The sequence below is a fragment of the Podarcis pityusensis genome (assembly GCF_964106645.2).
Source record: "Podarcis pityusensis genome assembly, chromosome: 12".
Taxonomy (NCBI): Eukaryota; Metazoa; Chordata; class Lepidosauria; order Squamata; family Lacertidae; genus Podarcis; species Podarcis pityusensis.
This window is the reverse complement of record NC_138037.1, coordinates 2,394,511-2,420,035: the sequence shown is the minus strand read 5'-3', so window position 1 is coordinate 2,420,035 and position 25,525 is coordinate 2,394,511. Positions and strand designations below refer to the sequence as shown.

Genomic DNA, 25,525 nt, shown 5'->3' with positions numbered 1-25,525 from the left:
CCCCCGAAACAGCATGGAAATGGCGCATAAACAGCACCTAGCAACCCCAGAGCCTTTGCACTGAATTTGCTGGGGTTTGAGCGGCAATCTAGTAAGTGCTGCTGGTTTTTAAAGGCTTTCCAGAGGTTTAGAGTATTTTCCAATGCTGTTTCCAATATATGTGTTTTCACTTACATGGAATGTATGACGTTTTAAGGAGGGTTCCAATTGCCTTTCCCCTTTCAAAGCAGAAACACGCAAGCTTTAGCCATTATCCAAAGAACCGATACAAAATCTTTATTAATATCCCCCGTTTTTTGTTTTAAAAAAGCTAAAAGTTAAAATTGCAATTTTTGCACTGAGGCTGCTCAGCAGGAGTGCCAGGCCTCCCAAACGCCGTGTGCTTCTTTTAAATATATATATTGCAGTCTGTGCAGAAGATTGGGCAAGTTCCGTGGTCTCGACCTGCCCTGGCCTCTTGGACACCTCAGCCCAGTCCTTCTCCAAGACGGCTCCTTCATTACATCTTTGGTTTCTTCTTCGCCTTCTGCAAATCCCCCCGGGCTCTGTCTTGCGACGAACGCTCAGGCTGCCTTGTCACCAAACGCGTGCAGCGAAAGAGAGACTCCGAACAGCGGCTGCTCCAGAAATCGTGCAACCCGCTAAATTGGCAGAGGGGCGAAGCAGAGCAGACTTAAAGGACTTAAAACAACCAAAGGATGTGTAAAAGCCCGTGTTTTGTTTTGTTTTTAAAAAAGAAGGAAACGCACCGAAAAACTAGAGAAAGATCCTGGAGCACAGGGTGATCTAGGCAGGAAGATGGGAGATCAAGGAGTATGGGGTGGGGGGTGTAGACTGTGATGTGGGGAAAGCTATGGGGCAGAGCAGATCCCAGGTCCTGTGCCCCAGAGGGAAGCTTGTAGGAACAGACGGGTTAATGTTGGTTCTGGGTGCCCAGGCAAAACTATTTGCAGGAGAGCTGATTTCATGTTCTGGCAGGCAGGCAAATCAGAAACATGTCAGCTCTTTTGCTCAGCCTCAGTGGAACCACCCCCTTTCCCTACAACCGCTGCAGTCCATCGTGCCCCACAGAGCTGCCTGGGCCTACTTCTAATGCCCCACCAGTCAGAAGCCTCCTCTCGCACTATATTTCTCCGCAGTTTGGGGTACTGGAATGGGTCAGCCCTGATGCACAAACTTCTCTGGTCCGCCTTCCTGCCTTTTCTTGTTCTCCAAATCTCCTTTCCACAGCACCGTTCCCCTTTCGGCGCATCTGTATGACGAACCTGTCAAGCAGGCTGGTCGGAGAGAGAGTGTGCAGCTTCTCCAAGGCTGCTGGGCACGTGGATCTGAGCTGGGAGCCTGCAATGCCTGCCTGCCTCTCTCTGTGGACGTTCACAGGCAGAGGAAGCTGTGAGGCCGCAGAGCAACGATTGGCATCCTCGCTCCACCCACAGTACAGAGACCGAATGACGACTGGACAGGACCGATTCACACAACCACATCTCAGGCATCCTGTTGCCCAAGACTGAACGCTGAGACGGTTCCGGCAACTGCCAGAAAGCACCAGCGCCGGCCAACGTTCTCGATCGTTCCATCTCGCTCTCGAAGCATTTCTGGAATACAAAACGTGGTGAGCAGGGTGCAAAAACGCTCGGACAGTCGCTCACCCACTTGGAGCGTCAGCCCTGGTTGGCAGCGGGAGCGTATGCCAAAGGGAGGTCATAAACAGGATTCTGGCTTTGCGGTCCGCCTGTCCATTTGGGGGCGCTGTCTGTCTGCAGCGTGCCCTCAGGTCCCTCTGGAAAGGCTGGTGGGGAAGAGAGATTTCTCCAGTGGGGCGTTGTTGTTGCTGCTACTGCTGGGTGCCAGGGCCTGCTCGGGGCCAGGCATGGGTGTTGCGGGCACCTGCTCGCCGCCGTGCAGCCGCAGGTGCTGCTTGAGCGACTGTTTGTAGCGGAAGCGCTTCCCACAGTGGAGGCAGGCATAGGGGTTCTCGCCTGTGTGCATGCGCTGGTGCTCCAGCAGGTACTTCCGGCGGGCAAAGGTCCTAAGGCACTCGGTGCAGCGGTGGCGCCTCTCGCCGTTGGCATGGCTGGCCTGGTGGCTGATGAAGGCCTGGGCGTGGGGGAAGGTCTGGCCGCACTCGCGGCAGGCGTGCGTCTTGGCGCCGGCCTGGTGGACGCTGCTCTGGTGCTTGACCAGGTGGTGGGCGCGGACGAAGCGCTTGTCGCACTGCCCGCAGCGGTAGGGGCGCTCGCCCGTGTGGATGCGGTAGTGGTTGGTCAGCTTGGACTTCTCGGCAAAGCGCTTCTCGCACTCGGGGCACTGGTAGGGCTTCTCGCCCGTGTGCGTGCGGGTGTGGTCGTCGAGGTGCTGCTTGCGGATGAAGGTCTTGGCGCACTGCGGGCAGTGGAAGGGCCGGGGCCGCTCGCGGTGCGTCTTCAGGTGCACCGCCAGGCTGGACTTGCGGTTGAAGGCCTTGGGGCACTCCGAGCACTGGTGCGGCCGATCGGCGTGGACCGCTTGATGCCGGGTCAGCTGGCCCTGGTGGCTGAAGCCGCAGCCGCACTCGGCGCAGACGAAGGCGCTCTCGCTCTTGCCCACCGTGTGCGTCCGCTGGTGGATCAGCAGGCTGGTCTTCAGACGGAAGCTTTTGGGGCACAGCGAACAGGTGTGGAGTCTCTCCGCCGCCTGGGATAAGGCCTGGTCCCCAAAGCCGCTTTTGTAGTCTGCGCAGGAACCGTCGGGCTCCGAGATCTGCTGCGGGCCAAGCTCGGCCGTCGCGCCCTCGCTGTACTCCTCACCCCCCGCATGGGCGTCCTGGGGCACGGGGAAGCGCTGCTCATAGGCCAGGCTGTCGCGGCACTTGCCGCAGGGGAAGGGGTCTCCCTTGGGGCTGGCGTCCGGAGGGGCTGCCGCTTCCGGCCCTTCGCAGCAGCCCCCTGGCCTCGGGGGGCGCTCCTCTTCGGGCCTCTGTGCTGGAGGGGCCGGTTTCTCCCCCTGAGGGCAGCCCTGCCTCTCACAGCCTCTGTCCGGCTTGGGGGCCTGGAAGACGTCTTCGCTGGCCATCCCGGGCAGCAGCGGCCCCTGGGCGGGCAGAGGGAGCTTGGAAGCCGCCCTCAGATTACGCTCTTCACGCTTGATCATAGCGCTGTCATCTGGGGGAGGCAGAAAAGGGAATAGGCAAGGATTAAGGACCTAAAGGGGAGCCTGCAGGATCAGGCCAGTGGCCCATCTAGTCCAGCAACCTGTTCTCACAACGCCCATCCAAAGGTAAAACCGCAAGCAGGATTCGCACACAAAACCAACCATCTCCCTTCCTGAGGTTTCCAGCAACTGGGATTCAGAAGCGTTGATGCCACCGACTGTGGAGGCTGGGCACATTCATCGTGGCTAGTAGCCTTCTCCTCCTCCACGAATCTGTTTAATCCATTTTTTTTAAAGCCCTCCAAGTTGGTGGCTATCAATGTCTCCTGTGGGAGAGAGTTCCAGAGACTGACTATGCGCTATGTGAAGAAGGGCTTCATGACGTCTGACCTGAATCTTCCAACACTTAGCTTCCTACGCTAGAGCCAGGCAAAAAAAAAAACAGGCAAAAAAACCCCAACCCCAACAACCCTCATTTGGAACAGAAAAACAGTGAAGTTTTTAATGTGTGACATTTTAATGTACAGTGGTGCCTCGCAAGACGAAATTAATTCGTTCCGCAAGTTTTTTCTTCTTGCGAGTTTTTCGTCTTGCGATGCACGGTTTCCCATAGGAATGCATTGAAAATCAATTAATGCGTTCCTAGGGAAACCGCCTTCAGACCAGGTCCGGGGACAGTCTGTCCCCCGACCTCTTCTGAAGGCTGGGGGGGGGGGGACAAGGGCTTTTCTTCCCACCCCCAGCATTTTAAAAAACCCCGGGACAGCGGAGGACTTCTCCGCTTTCCGGGGCGATCTTAAAATGCTGGCGGGCGGCATTTTAAAATCGCCCGGGACAGCGGAGGACTTCTCCGCTGTCCGGGGCGATGTAAAAGCCCCTGGGAAGGCAGGCAGGGGGGACAAAGACTTTTGCCCCCCGCCCGCCTTCAGAAGAGGTCCTGGACCTCTTCTGAAGGCGAGCGGGGGGCGAAAGTCTTTGCCCCCCCCCCGCCTGCCTTCAAAAGCCGTCCGCGATAGCGGGAAGCTCTTCCCTGCTCTCCCAGACTGCTTTTAAAATGCTGGCGGTGGGGAGCAAAGCCTTTCGGCCCCCGCCGGCCTTCCTGGACCTCTTCTGAAGGCCGGAGGGGGGGAAAGGCTTTGCTCCCCACCGCCAGCATTTAAAAGAGGTCCCCGGAGATTTCCCTATGGGCTTTCGTCTTGCGAAGCAAGCCCATAGGGAAATTCGTCTTGCGAAGCGCCTCCAAAACAGAAAACCCTTTCGTCTTGCGGGTTTTCCGTCTTGCGAGGCATTCGTCTTGCGGGGTACCACTGTATCTTTAATCTTTGTTGGAAGCTGCCCAGCGTGGCTGGGGAGACCCAGCCAGATGGGCGGGGTACAAATAATAAATTATTATTATTATTATTAAGTATCAGAAATATTTTGGAGGGAGCTCAAGAGGTTTTAGTGAACACCCCGTCCTCTTAACAATAATATATTTTTTGGGGGGGAGGAAGGCTATAACTGAGTGGTTGTGCCCAGGTTTTCATGAAAAAGGTCCCTGCAGCATCTTCAATTAAAATGATCTCGCCAGCGTGTGATAGCAAAAGACCTCTTTAAGGAAGTTTGTGATGTTTGATGTTTTATCATGTATTTAATATTCTGTTGGGAGATGCCCAGAGTGGCTGAGGAAACCGAGTCAGATGGGCGGTATACAAATAATAAAATTACTGTTGTTATTATTACCCTGTGGTGGGAATTCCAGGCAGCCTGCGTGTGAAGAGATGCAAAAAGAGAGTGCATAAAAGGAGATTGTGCGAAGAATCTGATTGGGTGGAGAATCTGTGTTAGGAATGTTTGTGCAGGAAAAACTCAGCCTTGAACTGGCTCAGTAAGAGTTAGGGCACCTTGTTCCTGCTGAACTGGGCACCCAGATTTGACAACGCAGGCCTGCTTTTCCTCTGGGAATGTGACTTAATTTCTATGCGCATGTTAAGCTAAGGCGAGTGACGGCCTCTATAGAAGCATGTGAAATTCACAGGCATGTGGACTCCACTTTTCTGGGTACCCCAGAGGCTGCCGCTGTGGCCCCGTGATGTTTCCTTAAATGCCACGATTGGTGTGGTTAATTGAAGAAGATCCACAACATCCTTGTCTGCCTGGAGAATCGAGAACCCGGAAGCCCGGTCCGTTTGCATTTCCTGCTAAGCCTTGGCACAGAACGGCAAGCAGGAGCTGGAATGAGCCTGAGCAAAGCCTTGGGCTGGCAGTTCCCCTCCCTCCTCCTTTTCCCCACGTGACTGGGAAGAAGGACTTTGCCAGCTTGTCCTTTCGGTTTCACAGAATATTTGGCCTGCTGTGACCTGGGAAGCAGGCGGGGTTAAACCCTGGTCCGTTTCAAAACAAGCCAAGGTCAAGCCCTGGTGATGTCACCCTGCCTTTCGAAACTAACCGCAGTTTGTTTTAAGCCCCTTTGACAACACGACAAAGCAGCGCGGAAGTGAAACTCAGTGCAAAGTCTTCCTCCCAGCCCAGAGGAAGAGGGGAGGGGAAGGCTGAGCCGCTGGAAGTTGCAGCCAAAACGTCTGGAGGGCGTCAGTTTGGTCGGCAACAGCTGATCTAAAGCAGCACCGGAATTCCTCTGATTAAGGAAGCGGCTACAATCCAGTTAATATGGAAAGAGGCGCAGACATAATTTAGATATTACGTAAACAAGGAGGGATATTTTTTAAAAAAATTGAAACAACAGGATAACCTGGAAACCAGATCCCTGCCTTTCAGGGCACAGAATCACAGAAGTCACCCCAAGGGCAATGTGGGAATCATATCTAATGCCAGGCACACTCACCATAGCCGAGAACTGGGGGGATCTCTCGCTCCAGGTCCCATTTCCCTCTCCCGGGAAGCTCTTCCTGCTTAATCCAGGTCAAGAGGTCCTCCTTGGAAGGCAAGGGATCCGCTTCTGGCAACGAGAGCAACAGGCGCATTGCAACGGATGCAGAACACTTGCAGGTTTCAGAGACAAGCAGCAACGCTGGCGGAAAACTGACCGAGATGCTGGCTAGATTACGCATGGGCCTTGTTTTCCTTTGAAGGCCTAGATTGGATTTCGGCACCCGGCCACAGAAGATGCGCACCTCCTTTCCTCACCCCTGAATATGTCCGCCAGCCCTCTCACTTCTGGGATTAGGCTCCAAGGATTTAACTTTGGGGAATGTACCTTCTGGGCAGGTGTGAGCCCCAGCAGACCTCATGTGGCCCAGCAGCACTTTAGCCCTACATTCACTGTTTGCATATTTCATTCCTGTTCAGTTTGTTCCCCCACTACCTTTCTGTGCTGTCCGCAAGTGACAGGGCAGGACAGACGCTTTAGCCACGATGGCAAGTCTTTATTACCCACCTTCCAAATTCGACTCACCTGCTCTGGGCTCTGCAGGGAAGCCCTTGCCCCCCACAAATTCGTGATCCGCGGCACGGGGAGGCTCCACTTGTCCCATTGGTGGGAGGATGTCAGCTTTGGAAATGGCAGAGTCTGTTTGGGGAAGCAGATCAGAAAGCAGGTGCTGAAAGTCACTGTTCACTGGGGGGAAATCTGACGGACAACAAACCCGGCAGCTCCACTCCTTTTTCCAAGGAATGCCAGCCTCTTGTCCAAAGAACTGGTCTTGCATATGATCTGGGCAGCACAAACAGTAATTGCAATTCAGTGGAGAGCAACCCAAAATCCTAACATTAGGCGTTTGGCAACACTCACTCTGCAATGGAGCCATCATGGAGAATTTGAGATTTTGACAAGGACTAGAACCTCCAGGGACTTTTCGTTGGATTTGGCGTTCTTTTACGACACATACAGCCGAACCATCATTTTCAAGACAACCCCCGTTACAAGCCTAGCAAATCTGGAACTATATTTGATGCTCTGATAACATTGATAGACTTTACTTGGACTTGGGTTATTTTAACCCATGCAAAGCTCTGTGCATGCTACGTGCCTATTTTGTAGTTATTAATAATAATAATAATAATAATAATTTTATTATTTATGCCCCAGCCACCCTGGGTTGCTCCCAGCAGAAGAGTAAAAACACGATAAAACATCAAACATAAAAAACTTCCCTAAACGGGGCTTTATTTTTCATCTCTTAATATCCGTCCATTGCCACGACTTGTTCTCTCTGTTTTGTGAATGTTAGGAAATGAAACGAAATAAAGAACTTTACAAAGAAAAGGAAAGAGAAAGAAATGCCAGCCACTTACCCAGGGAGATCAGCGGTTCGTACGTCCCCTTGGTGATATTCCGGTAGAGTTCCTTCTGCCAGTCTTCCAAACTGGCCCACTCCTGGGGGGAGAAGCTTGCTGCGTCGTCATCAAAGGTCACGGGAACCTAAAATCAGAGCCGCCCGTGACTCAGAACTGCTGACCAAGGCCTCCATCACGGCTGCTATCGTAAGAAGATGAAAAGAGCCCTGCTGGATGAGGCCACGGGTCCATACACTCCAGCATCCTGTTCTCACACAGGTAGTCCATAAGCAGGATCCGTGCAGGAAAGCCCTCTCCCCTCCTGTGGTTTCCAGATACTGGTATGCAGAGGCACTGATGCTCCCAGCAGGGAAGGCAGAACACCTGGAATACCTGAAAGATCGCCTCCTTCCCTACAGACCCTCTTGGGTGCCAAATTAGCAGGGTATGTGTGTGTGTGTGTGCTCTCTTTGGGGTGGCCCAGGAGAACAGAGAGGGCCTTCTCTGTAGCAGCCCCCAAGTTGTGGAACTCCCTCCCCAGAGGTGCATCTGGTGCCTTCATAGTGCAGCTTTCGGTGGATGCTCGAGCCGCACCCCTTGACCCTAGCCTCTGACTCTTCAGGTGTATGTTTTCAGGACCCACCTTGCTTTTGCGCTTCTTCTTACACTGTGTTTAATATTGTGATCCAATATTAATGATGCTTTTAAATGGTTGTGACCTGTCCTGGGACCCTGGGGCGAAGGGCGGGTAATAAATTCTAACAATAGCAATAATAATAGTACAGTGGTACCTCGGGTTAAGTACTTAATTCATTCCGGAGGTCCGTACTTAACCTGAAACAGTTCTTAACCTGAAGCACCACTTTAGCTAATGGGACCTCCTGCTGCTGCCGTGCCGCTGGAGCACAATTTCTGTTCTCATCCTGAAGCAAAGTTCTTAACCTGAAGCACTATTTCTGGGTTAGCGGAGTCTGTAACCTGAAGCGTATGTAACCTGAAGCGTATGTAACCCGAGGTACCACTGTAATAGCAACACGGACATCAGGCTGGCGCCTTTGCTGTATGTTTTTCGGTGCCTCTACAACATTTCTGTTTAGGTGGGTCAAGGTTTTGGAAACGGTATAGGTGCAATTTATTCAGAACAGAAGGCCAAATTAATTGTGAACAATGTAGTGACGGAAGAATTTAAGATTGAGAAAGGAACACGACAAGGTTGCCCAATCTCTCCATTGCTTTTTATATCGGTCTTGGAGGTTTTGTTAAATATGATTAGAAGGGACCAATTGGTAAAAGGTATACAAGTGGGAGCCAAACAGTACAAATTGAAAGCATTTGCTGATGATTTAGTATTGACTTTACAGGAGCCAGAATCCAGCACTAAAAGAGTATTAGAACTAATTCAAGAATTTGGTCAGGTAGCAGGTTTTAAGTTGAATAAGATGAAAACTAAGGTTTTAGAGAAGAATTTAACAGAGATTGAGAGAGATAAGTTTCAGAAGGAGACAGGACTGACACTGACTAAGAAAGTGAAATATTTAGGGGTTAACATGACTGCTAAGAATGTGAATTTATTTAAGGATAACTATGAAAAATGTTGGACTGAAGTGAAAAAAGATTTAGAAATATGGTCAAATTTGAAGCTATCGTTGTTAGGCCGAATTGCTGTGATAAAAATGAATGTATTGCCAAGAATGCTGTTTTTGTTTCAAACACTGCAAATTTTGGACAAAATGGACTGTTTCAAGAAGTGGCAGAGAGATATCTCCAGATTTGTCTGGCAGGGCAAGAAGCCTCGTATAAAATTTAAGATATTAACTGATGCTAAAGAAAGAGGTGGATTTGCCCTGCCAGACTTAAAACTTTACTATGAATCAGCCGCTTTTTGTTGGCTGAGAGAATGGATGCTTCTTGAAAACACGGATGTTTTGGATTTGGAAGGTTTCAATAATGTATTTGGTTGGCATGCATATTTGTGGTATGATAAGGTTAAAGCACACAAAGCGTTCAAAAACCATATTGTAAGAAAAGCACTGTTTAATGTTTGGATAAGATATAAGGATTTGTTAGAAAATAAAACCCCAAGATGGTTGTCACCAATGGAAGCAAAGGCTCAGAAAAAACTCAATATAGAGGCTAAATGGCCAAAGTATTGGGAAATTTTGGAACAAGAGGGTGTCAGATTAAAACTGCAGAGCTTTGAAAAATTAAAAAACAGAGTACGAGATTGGCTCCATTATTATCAAATAATGGAGGCATATAACTTGGATAAAAAACAGGGCTTCCAGGTGGAAAAATCAAAGTTGGAAACAGAATTGTTAGACCCTAAAGTTAAGAATTTGTCAAGAATGTATAACTTGCTGTTGAAATGGAATACTCAAGATGAAATGGTGAAATCTGCTATGATTAAATGGGCACAAGATGTTGGACATAATATTATGATGGCCGACTGGGAACAGTTATGGACCACTGGCATGAAGTTTACGGCATGTAATGCCTTAAAAGAGAATTTAATGAAAATGATTTATAGGTGGTACATAACACCAGTCAAGCTTGCAAAAATTTACCATCTGCCAGATAACAAATGTTGGAAATGTAATGAAACTGAAGGTACATTCTTTCACCTTTGGTGGACATGCCCAAAGATTAAGGCATTCTGGGAGATGATCTATAATGAAATGAAAAAGGTATTTAAATATACCTTCCTGAACAAACCAGAGGCCTTTCTCCTGGGCATGGTCGGCCAATTGGTGCCAAAGAAGGATAGAACTTTCTTTATGTACGCTACAACAGCAGCAAGAATACTTATTGCAAAGCATTGGAAGACACAAAATCTACCCACCAGGGAAGAATGGCAGATGAAGCTGATGGACTACATGGAACTGGCGGAAATGACTGGCAGAATCCGAGACCAGGGAGAAGAGTCGGTGGAAGAAGACTGGAAAAAATTCAAAGTATACTTACAGAAACATTGTAAAATTAATGAGTGTTAGAAGGATGCTGGAATGAAGCTATATGGTTTTAGTAGAAATGTAACAAAGAATTAAGTAAAAGCTGATTGACAACGGGTTAAAATGAAAAATTTAAGGTTAGACCGTTAAGATAAATTATAGGGGAAAAAAAATTGAGAAAGATGGGAAGAATTTGCTGAAATAGTGAATTGAACTAGAATACAAAAAAAGGGAGGTGTGAGGAGGTCGATGAAACAAGTAAAGGAAAGGTAAAGATATGGAATATTGGATGTGTGTTTTAGTTTTTTTTCTTTTTTTTTTTGCTGTATTGTTGTATTGCTTTTCTATGTTTTTTTTCTTTCTTTTTTATTGTTGTCTTTTTTCTTTTTTCTGTAATTTTTAAACTTTTAATAAATATCATTTAAAAAAATAAATAAATAAATAAAACATTTCTGTTTAGACCATCCTACCCGGATGGGAGTCTCGACCTGTTTTTAGTCTGTTGCTATTTCAACTCGTCAAACGCTGCAAATTGTTGTCATTAATTTTTCTTAGTGATAGTTTTATTGTTTTCCCTCTTTTGTAAACTGCTTTGAGGGTGGCTTGTTTGTTTGTTTTCAACCATCAAGCGGCATAGAAACTTTATGACGTAGAAAACAGAGCAACATAGCACCTCCATGTATAGGTCCATCAGCAGACAGGCAGCCCAAAGGGGTCCGTCATGTTCCTATACTTGTTCTGTTCACCACACGCATTCTGCAGAGGCAGGCTACAATAACTGGTCGCTGTTTAAATATTTTTAGCTGCCTCTTCCAGTCCAACGCCAACCGGAGGGAGAGCTACCCAGCGGACAAATAATACCCATGTGGCACTTCAAAAACTAAGGCTTTTGTTGGTTAATCTAGTGGTTAAAGTGATTATTGTCTGTGATGCACTTTTAATGAATGAAAATTCCTGGACGGGCCTCCCTCCCTCTCCTGGGCCTGCTGTTTGGGGCATGGTGGGGTTGAGAGTGGCTCTCTTGGCTGGCAAGTCTTTTGCGAGTGGAAACCTGAGCTCCTGGGGCAATGGCACACATGCAAGGGAACAAAGATTCCTGCATTGTACTAGATGACCCTTGTGGTCCCTTACAACTCTACCTCTCTAGGATTCTTTGATTCATAGGTGTGTTGTTCTATAATAATAACAATTTATTATTTATACCCCGCCCATCTGGCTGGGTTTCCCCAGCCACTCTGGGAGGCTCCCAACAGAATATTCATAATAAAAAAGTGACAAAATCAAACATTAAAAACTTCCCTAAGCAGGGCTGCCTTCAGATGTCTTCTACAAATCAGATAGTTGTTTATTTCCTTGACATTGTGATGGGAGGGCTTTCCATGGGCAGGCACCACTACTAAGAAGGTCCTCTGCCTGGTTCCCTGTAACCTCACTTCTCGCAGGGAGGAAACCACCAGAAGGCCCTTGGAGCTGGACCTCAGTGTCTGGGGGGCTGAAGGATAGGGGGGGAGACGCTCCTTCAGGTCTACTGGGCCGAGGCCATTTAGGGCTTTCAAGGTCAGCACCAACACTTTGAATTGTGCTTGGAAACATACAGGGAGCCAATGAAAGTCTTTCAGGACCAGTGTTATATGGTCTCAGCGGCCGCTCCCAGTCACCAGTCTAGCTGCCACATTCTGGATTAGTTGTAGTTTCTGGGTCACCTTCAAAGGTAGCCCCAAGTAGAGCGCATGGCAGAAGTCCAAGCGGGAGATAACTAGAGCATGCGCCACTCTGGCGAGACAGTCCCTGGGCAGGGAGGGTCTCATCCTGCGTACCAGATGGAGCTGGCAGACAGTTGCCCTGAACACAGAATTAACCTGCGCCTCCATGGACAGCTGTGAGTCCAAAATGACTCCCAGGCTGCGCACCTGGTCCTTCAGGGGCACAGTTACCCCATTCAGGATCAGGGAGTCCCCCACATCTGCCCTCCCATCCCCCCCAAACAGTACTATCCCCTTGGTGGCCCTTTTCTGAACCTACCTGGTAAGCTCATTTCTTTCATATTTCTTTCTTACCTTGGGGATTTCTCCCTTCGGTCCCAAGGGGAGCCTCAGGATCCAGAAGTTTCGGTTCTTGAGCAGGTTCTCCATGTTCTCCAGCCTCCTCTGGAGCAGGCCGTACTCCTGGATGAGGGTCCCCAGGGCGGCCACATGGTTGCTGAACTCCAGCTCGGTCTTCTCGCACTCGAAGATCTTCTTCTCGGCTGTGGCCGTCCGGCCTTCCAGGTTGAGGAGCCGCGTGGCATAGGAGTCCACCTTCCTCTCCACGGCTTGGATGGCAGCCACGACGGTCCAGAGCGAGATCTCGGCCGTCGGGTAGATCTCCCTCTCGGCGGCTTGGTCAAAGAGGGCTGGCGGCTGGAAGGAGGCCAGGTGTTGCGGCTCCACCTCCCATTCCCAAGCCTGCGGGCAAGAAGGGGGTCAGACCAGAGCAAGGTGCTTGCGAAGGAGTGGGGGGCAGCTGGAGAAAGAGAGGCGAGAGGGAGGGAAAAGGAAGAAGGAAGCGGAAAGACAGAGTGTCAGGAAGAAGGGGGAGACACAGAGGCAAGACGAGGCAGAGGGGGGCGTTTCACGGCGCCACAATCACTGTGACATCCACTTGGCATGAAGAACTGGAGTCACAATGGCAATGTTTTGTCAGCATTTGCAAAAACTTCATCTTTGGAACTCCCTGTCTCTAGACACCAGGCAGGCACCTTCGCTATACTCTTTTTGGGCGCCTGCTAAAAACGATTTTCTTTAGCCCACAGCATTAAGAAAGTGGAAGCCAGCTTTAATCTATTGTCATTTTAACTTTTTGTATATCTTAGATTATTGTTAATTTTTCTCCGCAATATAATAATATTGCTTCTGAAGTTAATGTCCTGTTTGGCCAGAATACCTGAGCCATGATCTATATATTCTCTATGTTTATTGATTATTTTTTTTAAGGGGGATATTTTACTGACTGGCTATATATGAATTTTATGGTATTTTATTAGTTGAGCATTGGCCAAAAGAGGGATCAAGTTTCTCACATGAGCAAGCAGACTAGATTCAGGGCTGTATATCCTCTGGGGAGATGAGAGAGCCAGTGGTGGAGTAGTGGAGAGAGTGTCTGACTAGGATCTGGGTTCAAATCCTGCACTTTGGTTGTGTAGCTCACCGGACATGACCTCGGGGGCCAGTCACCGCCTCTCCACCTAACCTGCCTCGCAGTGTTGTCATGAGGAGAAACTCTGTTTTTGGGGGGGAGGGGGGATATGCCCATCACGAGAGAGGCAGTGTGGTGCAATGGCTAGGGTAGGGAAGACCTGGGTTCAAATTAATCCCCTGCTTTGGCCGTGCAGCTCGCTATCTGTGACCTTGGGAGCCATTCGCTGCCGCTCTCAGCCCGACCTACCTCACAGGGCTGTTGTGGGGATATAAGTGGGGAGAACCACGGCCACCCCCTTGAGCCTGTGTGTTTGTGTAGGGAAGAGAGAAAGGTGGGAGATCAGTGCAAAAGAGTGAATAAAAATAGGTAAGTCCTGGGGCCGAAAGGCTGAAACCTCGCCTTTCTCTCAAACCTCAGCCCCCCCTGCACACCAAAATACATGATCAGCCAAGAAGGGGGGAGAAGGTGGTCCCTTGCCTCCCTTTCCCCCCTCCCCACCTCAGAACACCAACCAGCCCCCCTCCTTGCATGAAGCCAATTCCTAGGGGGTTTAGCTCTCTTTTCCCTCCCAATAAAATATTTGAGGGTACCAGCCCCCCCCAAAAAAGTTGATGGCCATTGCCATTCAAATGGTGTGTGTGTGATCGATTATGCGGGGCGGGGCTTGCTTGGACCCCCAATATTTTATTCCAGTTGCCACCTGTGGACCCCCCCAAAAAGGATGCAGCGAGGGGGGCAGCCCCCCAAATCAATCTGGGCTCCAGTGTCCCCCCCCCAAAAAAACCCCACACCTGGGGAAATCTTTTGCAGGTCCTCCTCCTCCCCCCCCACTTTTAAATGGTGACCAGCCGGGGGGGGTGTCTTTTAAAGGCCCCTCCCCTTCTTCCCACCCGGGCAGCGCAGGGTTAACCCCTCTCACCTGGGCAGGAGTCCACTCAGCCATGGCCGGCGCCCGCTAGGTGAAGCCACTGCGCATGCGCGCCCCCTCCCCAGCCAACTGGTCCCCGAAGCGAGAAGGTCCTTCTCTCTCTCTCTCGCCGGTCCTTCTTCGCGCAGAGCACGCATGCGCGCGGGCGCAGGCCGAGTTCTCCGCCTCCAGGGCGCGCGGCAGCGCCACCCGGAGGCTGGAGGAGCGCCTGGCTCGAAATGCCACAGTGCAGAAGCAGGAATCCTGGGAAAGGGCTACCCAAGGGTCATCCAGTCCAACCCGCTGCAATGCAGGAATCTCAGCATTGCATTGATACCCCCCCTTTCCTCCTCCAAGGAGCACAAGTTGGCAGACGTGGTCCTCCCCCGTCCTCAATAAGCCCCCCATCACAACAACAACCCTGTGAGGTAGGTCAGGTAGAGCGCCTGTGTGTAAATCGGAGTAGAATTGGAAGGGAAGGCAAAGGGTACATGCATAGAATCACAGACTCATAGAACTGTAGAGCTGGAAGGAACCCTGAGGGTCATCTAGTCCAACCCGCTTCAGTGCAAGAATCTCAGCTAAAGCAGGGGTGGCCAACTCCCAAGAGACTGCGATCTACTCACAGAGTTAAAAACTGGCAGTGACTTCCCTCTTTTGGGGGGTTCAGGTCAAAGTTGTTGAGCTTTTTCAGGGAGGAGGTAAAATGTTGAGCTTTTCTTAGGGGAGCCACAGTTGTTCAGCTTCTTTAGGGGGAGCCAATGATCTACCGGTGATCTACCGCAGACGTCCAGCGATCTACCTGTTGGCTATGCCTGAGCTAAAGCACCCCTGATAGATGGCCGTCTAGCCTCTGCTTAGAAACCTCCAAGGAAGGGGATTCCAGTCGCCCAAGATGACCCAGGGTCTGGAAACTAAGCCTGATGAGGAACGGTTGAAGAAGCCCTGGGTACATTTAGCCTAGGGTTACCAGACGTCCCTGGTTCCCAGGGACAGTCCCCGGATTTGCAAATCTGTCCTTGGACAAATTCTGTCCCCGGAATGTCCCCAGATTTGGAAATCTGTCCCTGGGAAATGTGGCAGCGGCAGCCTCAGCAGCCCGGAGCCAGCCTGGTAGCGCAGTTGGCTCTGGCGGGCTTCAGGAGCTGCTCACTGCCGTGGCACCCGCCATTTTTCCTCGCCGAAAGTCCCCATATGATGTGTCTTGGTCACATATGATGTGTCTTGTGCGATCTCCTGCCCCCTTCCCCCTTTGTTTTGACTGATCAGGGAAGGCTCGGGAGTCGCAGGCAGGCGGCCGATGCCCAGTTTTTAAGAACTCTGTGCATTTATATTTCACAGGGTGTGAGAGAAGGGGTTTGCACCTTTATACGATATGCATGTGCGCTTGGGCCCAGGGTCTTTTGCCTCGCCATCCCCACTACTGACTCTCTGTTGCTACTCAGTTTAAAAAAAAAAGTGTCCCCAGATTCATTGAAAAAAAATCTGGTAACCATAATTTAGCCTAGGAAAGAGGCATCTGAGAGGAGATATGGGAGCCATCTTCCAATATCTCAAGGGCTGTCACATGGAGGAAGGAGCAAGCTTGCTTTCTCCTGCTCTGGAGGGTAGGACTCGAATCCATGGCTTGAAGTTACAAGAAGGGAGATTCCGGCTAAATATCAGGAAGAAGTTTCTGAGCTGATCGACAGTGGTGGAAGGGACTCCCTCGGAAAATGGTGGAGTCCCCTTCCTCTTTAAGCAGAGGCTGGACAGCCACCTACCCTGGATGCTCCCGCTGCCATTTCTGCATCGCAGGGGGTTGAGCTAGATGCCCTTTGAGGGACCCTTCCAACTCTTACTTTTCAACGATTCCGCGATTCCTCGGAAGTTTTGAAACAAAGAGTTTGGATGGCTGTCTTTTCAGGGATGTGCTGGTTGTGATTCCTGCATGGTGGCAGCAGGTTGGACTAGATGACCCAGAGGTGTCCCTTCCAAGTCTACAGTTCTATGATTCATTTCTAAGCAGACTGCCACCTGTCTGGGATTGTTTGGCTGTGATTCTTGCATTGTGGGGAGGGGGTTGAGCTGGATGACCCTTAGGAGACCCTCCCCACTCTACAGTGCTACCATCCCATGATTCACCGGAGGTTTTTAAACAAGAGCTTGGAGAAGCCACCTGTCAGAGATTCTTTTTTTAAAAAAAGATTTTTATTGAAGTTTCACAGATTATATAATAACAAGACAAAACATTAATACAAACAAAGAAACAAAAACAAGTATAATTTCAATCCCTTATTTTCTTGTAATTTACTCCCCCGACTTCCTCATACCTCCCCTTTCTGTATTCCAATTTCCAATTATTAATTCAGCAAATCCTCTCCCTTATTGTCTATTTAAATTTTTAGCCTTTCTTTTCTTTTTACTTAATCATTACAGCTGTAAACCACATAATTTCTAAACCAACGTCATTCTAACATTCAGTAATTTTACAATGTTTCCTAAGATAGTCCTTAAATTTCTTCCAATCTTCTTCTGCTGTCTCTCTTCCCTGGTCTCGGATTCTGCCAGTCATCTCTGCCAGTCCCATATAGTCTATCACCTTCATCTGCCATTCTTCCAAGGTGGGTAGTTCGTGTAACTTCCAATACTTTGCGATGAGTATTCTTGCTGCTGTTGTGGCATACACCTGTCAGAGATTCTACAGCTTTGACCAGGGCTGGATTTATGTTTGATGAGGCCCTCAGCTCCTGAAGGTAATGGGGCCGTTTCTATGCCCAGCTGTCCTTTGTCAACAACAAATGGTCACTGTTTTTTGTGTTGAATATATGATATTTGGCCATTTATGGACCTAATAGGTATCACAAGCCATTTGCCCATGTTGCCACACAACCAGTCCAGGCAGAATGTAGGCATCCTATATATAGAAAAGAGCAAACCAGTGATATTTTAGGGAGCAGGCTAATTGTTGAACGGAAATACAATTAAGAAGTAGTATATTAATAGTGAAATACAATTAAGAAGTATATTAATAGTGAAATAATTATTAAGCTCTAACTTAAAATGATTTTTTATTCATAACAAAATAATGCAAACACATCGGCATTTGGCAAGAAGAAAAGTTCCTTCAGAAACACCATTTACAAGACTCATCATCTCGTCTCTAGACATTTGCTATAACATGAAATAATAATAGTAAACCAGTGATATTTGAGGGAGCAGGCTAGCAGGCGGGGCCCATGACTTACACCATAGGAGCCTGCACAACACAAAATACTATTGCTGGATGTAGGTTTTATTTTATTTGCTTTTTTATCTTATGTTTTGGAAATGCACATCCAGTTTTTTTCCCCTTTACATTTTTTGGGGATCCCCCACCTAAGCTACAGCTTGTTTAGCTTATACGTAAATCCGGCCCTGGCTTTGAATCCTGCATTGCAATTTTTTTGGGGGGGGTTGGACTAGATGACCCCTGGGGTTCCCTCCCTCCCTCCCGCTCTGCGCCTCCCTCCTCCTCCTCCTCCGGGGAGGCCCTTCCGGGCTGCGCCTCCCGGGCTCTCGGCCAAGGCTTGGCGCCTGCCACTCACTCACTCGCCCACCCGGCCTCTCCCCCTCCGTCCCCGGCGCGGGGGCTGCCGGGATCCGTAGTCCCCTCGCCCTTGGGCTCCGCGCCCGCGCGGGGTGCGCGAACTACGTTTCCCAGCGTGGCCTGGCGGGCCGGGCTTGCGCCGGGCGTTTTGTTTGAAGCGCTCTTCTCCCGGCCATGGAATGAGCGCAGCGGCGGCGGCCGGGCGGGCAGGGGCTCTTCCGCGCAGACCCCGCGCAGCCTGCCTGCGCCCCCGCGGAGATCGGCCAGCAGGATGGAGCCCGGGGATCCCCGCGGAGGCGGAGCGGCGGAGGCTGCCCCCCAGGTAGGGCTGCGTCTGTTTTATTTTTTATTTTTGCAATGCTGCATCCGCGCCGGAGGGGACGCATCGGACCGCGGGGAGACCCCTTTGCGGGCGTGCAAGGCAATGCATGCGTGCAGACGTTGCATGGAGCGCAGTGCAATGCAATTGCAACGCGGCGCCCTGCATGCATGCATGCAACTTCCACCGGCGCTCCGGACTCGGCAGGTGAGGGGGGTCCCCAGTGGGCGGCAGAGAGAGCGGGGAGGGCGAAGGGGAGCCGCGGGGGGAGCAGCGCTGCTCCCCCAGCCGAGCCCGGGGGGAAACTTCGGCGTCGTTGCGGCGGGGGTTGGAAGCGGAGGCTGGCGGGGGTCCCTCACCTGCAGAGGGTCTCCTTCGTTCCCTTGCAAAACCTCGTCGCCTCTTCTATATTGCATTCATAGCGCGCTTTCTCCTCCAAGGAGCTCCCGGGGGCGCGCGTGGTTCTCCCCGTGTTCTCCTCGCAACAACAACCTTGCGAGGTGGGTCAGGCGAGTGACCCAAGGGAGCACCCAGGGAGCGTCCTGGCCAGGTGGGCTGATTTGAACCCTGCTCTCTGCCGGGTCTTAGTCCTCATTTAGCCCCCACAACAACCCTGAGAGGCAGATCCGGCGGGCAACAAGTGTTCTCCAGGTCTTCAGAGTCTTAGTTTTAGCCTGAGATGCCGTCAGAGATTGAAGGTTTGACCAGGCAGAGAAGCTTCACCACTGACCTGGAATCATAGATTTGGGAGGGACCCCAGAGATCATCCAGCCCAACCCGCTGTAATGCAGGAATCAACATGGGACTCGAACCCATGACCTTGAGATTCAGAATCTCATGCTCTGCCAGCTGAGCTATCCCTAATAGGTAGCTCCTGATGGTTCCCCCCTCACAAGAACCCTGTGAAGTAGGTCGGGCAGAGAGACAGCAGCCAGGTGAGCTTACCAGCTGAGTCGAGATTTGAACCCTGGTCTCCCAGATCCCAGGCTGACACTCTAACCACTGCACCACACTGCCTCTTTGGTACGGGAGGTCTCCAGAGAATTAAACCCCAGTTAGGCACCACAGTCAGTACATGTGGCATAATGGTAAGCATGTCAGGCTGGGACCTGGGAGACCAGGGTTCGAATCCTGACTCCATGATGAGGCTCACTGGCGCCAGTCGCTCCCTCTGTCTGTCAGCCTAACCTACCTCACAGGGTTGTTCTGGAGGTTAAATGATGAGGGGAATAACTACATCTTGAGCTCCTTGGAGGAAAAGGTGTCATATAAATGAAAGAAACAAATTAAAATATATGCTGTTCTTATGTGTGGGTTCAGTACAACTAAGAAGAAAACGCTGAATCTCTTTAATAGGTACAGTCAAACTGTATAAGAGTGTTTGCTTCTTCTTTTTTTAAAAAAAGTGATCCAAATTCTAGGCATGTAGGAATTTGCAAGTTTCCCAGGTGGATGGAGTTAGATGTTGGGAAGAATGCGGATTCTGACAAGGAGTTCTGTGTAATTCTGAAAGATGGCATAGGCTCTAGTCTACACTGGTTGGGCTGCTTGTCTGTGCCCCTGAAGCGCTGCGGTACAGTCCTGGGCATTTTAAAAACCATTTTTTAAAATATTCTGATCCTAAGGGGCCGGTTCTCATGATTCATGTGGAAGCTACTTGATTTCAAACCAGGTTTGAAACTCAACCACGTTTGATAGGCTGTGTGAACGTTTGCCACAATTGCAGACCTCACCTCTGTGAGGAGGATGACCCTAAAACTGGGCAGGAGATAGTGTGCACGATGGAAGCCTGTGCTTGTGATAAAATGTTGGCGTGATCAGTGTGGAAGCGCTTTGAGCCTCAGTTAAAATGACTTATTGGGGCTTCCAGACGATGTTTCCAGTCAGGAGTCAATTGCATATTGGCACCTGCAAGTTGTGCAGTTATTGTGGATTGGGAAGACTCGCCCAGCAAATCCGTTTCCCCAAAAGATCGGACTCTTTTCGGAAAGGGAATTGGGGGGAGAATGGGGGGCGACGCTTGCTTTGACCCAAAACCCCCACAGACAAACCCGGTGGCCGCAGCCTTGGGGATGTCCTAGTTTAGAGGAAAGATGAGGAAGAGGCAACAATGACGGGAATTTCTAAGATCAGGCCTGGAGAAGGTGGGCCCAGAACAGTTTCCCTTCCCTCTCTCATAACATCTGGTCTGGAACAGGATGGAGGCTTTTCTTATGTTCATGATACTCATTCCGTAGCCAAGGCCAACTAATCTCACTACAAATGAAACAGGATGATTGTCCAATTAAACAGGCTGTCCAAAAGCATCCTTATATTCATCTACAAAGAGCACCTGCACAACGGCCAGCCTCAGGAGCCGCTGGTCCTGTCGGTTGTGCCCATTTCACAGATGAGCAACTGAAGCCTTGCACAGCGAGTCTTCGGAGGAAGCTGGGATAGGATCTCCCCCTCCCCTTATAGATCTTGCCCCTTGCAACAGAACACGGCCTTAGGATTGTGTGCATCCGAGTCTTGCCGGTACTTCGGATGGCGTGCTCTCCCTTCCGGCATCCGGGCTCGATTCTGGCTGATTTGGCAGGCTCCCTACCAACCCTGTGCATGACTGAGGTTTTTCCCCCTCGTCTTGGCTATGGTGTGAGTCTGTGCTGTTAATTAATGGGGTTCTGCCTCCGGAGAAGATGAGACAGCCCTCAAGGAGGTGATTATGTAATTTGCTAGCAAGAAGGAGGAAAAAAATTCCCAATTCCCTGGGATGGATGAGTTCACCCCTTGCCAACTGAAAATTGACAGGCACCCTGGGTGAGTGGCAGTCTGAATGAAGGGACCCTTCTTTGGGTGTCGGTCTCTGATGGATCCCACCTGAGCAGGCTGCCTGTGTTACTCCCCACCCGTCCATCTGGCCTTCGCATTAGGGTAAGTCTCAGCTCTCGGCTCTCGGTCTGACTTGGTGTGGGATTAGCTTCTGTCATCTACTGCATCAGTGGTTTGCAAAGTGGGCAGTGCGTCCCCCCAGTCGGATAGGATGACTTAGGGAGGCAGCAGGGACATGGGGGGCGCTGTGGGATAAACCCCTGAGCCTCTTGGGCTTGCCGATCAGAAGGTCGGCGGTTCGACTCCCCGCGACGGGGCGAGCTCCCGTTTCTCGGTCCCTGCTCCTGCCCACCTAGCAGTTCGAAAGCACGTCAAAGTGCAAGTAGATAAATAGGTACCACTCCGGTGGGAAAGTAAACGGCGTTTCTGTGCGCTGCTCTGGTTCGCCAGAAGTGGCTTAGTCCTGCTGGCCACATGACCCGGAAGCTGTACGCCGGCTCCCTTGGCCAATAAAGCGAGATGAGCGGCACAACCCCAGAGTCGGCCACAACTGGACCTAATGGTCAGGGGTCCCTTTACCTTTTCCTTTAAAGGGGGCAGCAGGGAGGCGCTGGAGATTTAATGTTTAAGTGGCTACCAGACTCCCGAAAGCTGGTCTCAGCGGATCAAACTCATCGTAGAGCTGGAAGCCCCCCCCCCCGGGAATCCCTCCCAGGCATCAGCTTTGTTGCATTATTTAAACATCATAGCTTAAATTGGATTTTGGATGAATGCGCAATTAAGTGTTGCTCGTCGGAATGTTGTGGTGTTGTTGTCTTCCTTTGTGGGTTTTGCAAACTGCAATTCTGAATCGTGTTTTTTTAAAAAAGAGTAGGGTGTGAGGCATTGGGAATGAGTTTATGGAGCCAGGGGCTGGTGGCCGAAAAAGGTTGGGGAAGCACTGCGTTATAGTGTTGTTCTTTACGGGATGGTTCTGTGCTGGATCTGAACCTGCGTCCCATTAAATCTCTGGTCTCCTCAATATTTTTTCTCGTTAATAAACAAACCAACCCTGTAGCATGATGGAGATGTGCTTTTCTGTTCCAACTGGGCTAGCTTGGTCTGTTTCCCCACTGATACCCGAAGATGGGGTTCCCTTGAGCTCAGTGCGATTTACTCCTGAGCAAGCAGGATTGCAATGACAGCTATAAGCCCCATTGGCCACAGAGAGGCTTGCTTCTGAGTAAACCTGCTCAGGACAATGCTCTGAGACAGCTGCCCTTCAACCTTGGACCCCCAGATGTCCCATCCTCGCTGACCGTTGGCTGAGCCGCTTGAGGATAATGAGTGCTGCCGTCCGGCAACATTTTTATTTTTAATTATCCGTTGCATTTATATCCCACTTTTGCCCACTAGTTTGAGTGTTCTGAGAGAGGGAGGAAAACTTTTTTCCCTGCTGTGCATAATGTTATAAACTTCTTCCATGTTGCCCCTATTACCACCTGGGAGTCCTTTTTCTTTCCTGGCCTGCTTTTCACAGAATCATAGAATTGCGGAGTCAGAAGGGGACCAGGGGGTCATCTAGTCCAACCCCGTGCTGTGCAGCAATTGCAACCACAGTTTTCTTTGGGTTCGTTATGCATTTTCTTGACAGGATGACTGAGCGATGCCAAGGCCTGCTGTCAAAACTTTGACCTGTTCTAGACTCCACCAAAGGTAGCCTGGGAGCCAATTTCATCACCAAACAAGTGCAGTAACAACACATGCCAGAGCATGTCTGAGCATGTACAGAGAGCCTTTGCCTCATTGCAGCCATTGCCTGTGCACTTGAGGTTGCAGAAAACGGTTTCCCCATCAAAGAAAGCAGCTCCAGAGAGATTTGACCCCCAGCCCCTCTTAGGTTAAAAATCAACCCTCGGTTGATGAGTATAAGGCAGGTCGCCTCTCAGTGAACTCCAGCCTTTCACCCCAGGGACGGTTGATTCCTTTGTTGTCTGACTCTCTGCAGTTCCCATAGTTGGGTTGTGCAAGATATGTGTCTCCGATTGCAAGAATCCCACCAAGACAGAGGCTAGTTTTTCCTTGTCGTTTTTGTGTGATGGACATTTGGCTTCTTTGCAAAACCTGAATTCTGGAGCTTTTCCAAGGTTGCTTTAAAATGGGCATTACAGAGCCACAATTTCTCGGGAATTTAAGGGGATACTTTTGTGCTGCCCCAGCAACTTATTACCCTTGTTAAAACAATCGCTTGTTAAAAAGGGGGAGCGACAGATGGGGAAAACTTTGCTGCGGTGTGTTTGTGTACGAAAGGGCCAGCTTTTTGACTAACTGGGCTCAAGATTGCCAGCTGACGACTGATGCAAACTATTTCTGCCCCACCTTGTAACTGTTCCTGATTTGCGAGAAACGGCTAGCGAAAGATCTGCTCAGGTTTCTGTTGAGATCACTTGCAGCCTGTAGCGGATCTTTTCAGAGTTGGAGTGGTTTGGAATGGTTAAATTAGGGGACAGTGCGGTGCAGTGGGCAGAGTGTTGGACTAGGGCCTGGGAGAGCAGGGTTCGAATTCCCCACTCGGCCATGAAGCCTTGGGCCAGTCACTCACTGTCTGCCTAGTCTACCTCACAGGTATCTGAAGAAGTGTGCTTGCACACGAAAGCTCATACCAAGAACTAACTTAGTTGGTCTTAAAGGTGCTACTGGAAGGATTTTTTTTATTTTGACTATGGCAGACCAACACGGCTACCTATCTGTCACAGGGTTGTTGTGAGGATAAAATGGGGAGGAAGAAGAACCCTGTGTGTCACCGTTGGGCTCTGTGGAAGAAAGGTTGGAATATAGATGCAATAACTATATAAATGACTGGTGCAACTGAATTCAAAATTCAGTATAAGAGAAAGCACTTCTTCATGCAGGCAGCCTATAGAACTCCCTCCCACAGGATGCAGGGATGGCCACCAACTTGAACGGCTTTAAAAGAGACAGATTCATGGAGGAAGAGAGGGCTATGGAGTCAGAGGCAGCGATGTTTCTGAATACCTGTTTCTGGAAATCCCAGAGGGGTCTCTTGGGTTTAGATGTTTGCAGGTTTCTCTGTGGCCACTATGAGAACAGGATGCGGGACTAGATGGGCTGTTGACCGGATCCAGCTGTTCTTGAATTGCTGCTGTTATAAGAATTTTGAGGTCTTAGGTATGTAATAAATATGTACCAAGCAAACATGTACATAAATATATAAACCACATGTCTGAAAACCCCACAGAAAAAAAGTCCTGAACAAATTGACCTCAATTATTTCTCCGCAGGGTCAAAGTGGGAAACCTCCCCATTGTCTCTTTACTCACAAATCCTGTCTTAAGGGCACATTTAAGATATGAGTAGGGTGTGAGCCTGTGACCTGGCTCAGGAACTAAGTATTTATCATTACAAAAGACTGGCCAGGCTCCCCAAGGTATCCAATCAAGTGAGCATTAACAGGTAACCTGCCAGACAGGAGGTAAACAACGCACTCAGATTTCTGTTGTAGACCACCCTTTTTGTGATGTAGGTATGATGTGTCTGGGGGTGGTCTTGGACTCCAGGGCGGGCAATTTAAAATGTCTATATAAGGGCAGGCACACCTTTGTTTGGGGTCCTTCTCCGTCCTCCTGTGTGTGAGGGGAGCACCCTGTTGCAACAGTTCAATAAAGATCAGGCTTAGGAGCTGCTTTGCTTCTCAATATTCTCTGGCTGGCCTCTGTTATTTTCTCCGACCGATGGAGAACCTGCAAAGGACTCTATAAGGGCTCTTGTGTCCCCCATAAGGGAATAAGGGCAGATTTCCATTTATTACACTGCTGAATTATTTCAAAGTGGCGGACAGCTCCCCCGGCTGCGAGACATTTCTCCTCTTCCCTCACCCCTTGACCTCCGCTTCCCCCAAAGAAGCGGGCGTAGGACCTTTGGGGCAGATTTCTCCCCGGTTTTCTAAGATCCGCAGGTGAGAGAGAAAAGGCTGTCATCCTGTGCCCCTTGCAATCAAAACACGCAGTTCCTTGGCTGATCTTCGCGCGTTAGGTGTCACCCTTAGGCGATGAGGGCACCGGGAGCCGAGCCAAAGAGGTTCCTGGAATGAAGACCTCGACAAAGTGGCTCCTCGGAACTGAGAGTGCTACCTCTGCTGTGCCAGGAGGCGTCAGCTCTCAAATCAGGCGTGTGCCGTCCCCAGGGAGACGGGAAATGAGCTTGGCAAGGAGACGTCAGCGGGCATCACAAAGCAGTCGCTCCCGGCTGCGTCTTGAGCGCTGGCAGAGGCTCCAATGTGGAATTGGGGTATTGTTATTTTTGTAGAAGGGGGCGCATGCAATGGTAAACAAGCAGCAGCTGTCTTAAGAAGTGCATGGCTATCGCGGTGCGTTGCCCGTCTCGCAGGCGGGTACCAACACGATGGAGGGGACTGTCCTGTGAGGAAAGGATTCAGCATCTGAGGGTTTTCC

The 25,525-nt window shown here is 50.1% G+C and overlaps 2 protein-coding genes across 2 annotated transcripts in view; one reads left to right on the top strand and one right to left on the bottom strand.

Annotated features, from left to right (window-relative positions):
* Nucleotides 1-248: 248 nt before the first annotated feature.
* Nucleotides 249-14,538, bottom strand: LOC308459683 (zinc finger protein 212-like). The gene is made up of 6 exons (XM_080975242.1): nucleotides 14,389-14,538; nucleotides 12,350-12,736; nucleotides 7,363-7,489; nucleotides 6,524-6,637; nucleotides 5,954-6,067; nucleotides 249-3,140 (listed from the first exon to the last, which is right to left on the bottom strand). Exons 1-6 carry the CDS (start codon nucleotides 14,410-14,412, stop codon nucleotides 1,771-1,773), a joined length of 2,136 nt encoding a protein of 711 aa, XP_080831368.1. The 5' UTR covers nucleotides 14,413-14,538; the 3' UTR covers nucleotides 249-1,770.
* A 733-nt stretch (nucleotides 14,539-15,271) lies between these two features.
* The window catches only part of KRBA1 (KRAB-A domain containing 1), a gene marked incomplete at its 5' end in the record, with an annotated part of 84,117 nt that continues 73,863 nt past the window's right edge, over nucleotides 15,272-25,525 (top strand). The window contains 2 exons of the mRNA XM_080976104.1: nucleotides 15,272-15,325; nucleotides 17,886-18,266. Of these exons, the coding sequence (XP_080832230.1) occupies nucleotides 15,272-15,325; nucleotides 17,886-18,266 (435 nt within the window). The remainder of the gene's footprint in view (nucleotides 15,326-17,885; nucleotides 18,267-25,525) is intronic.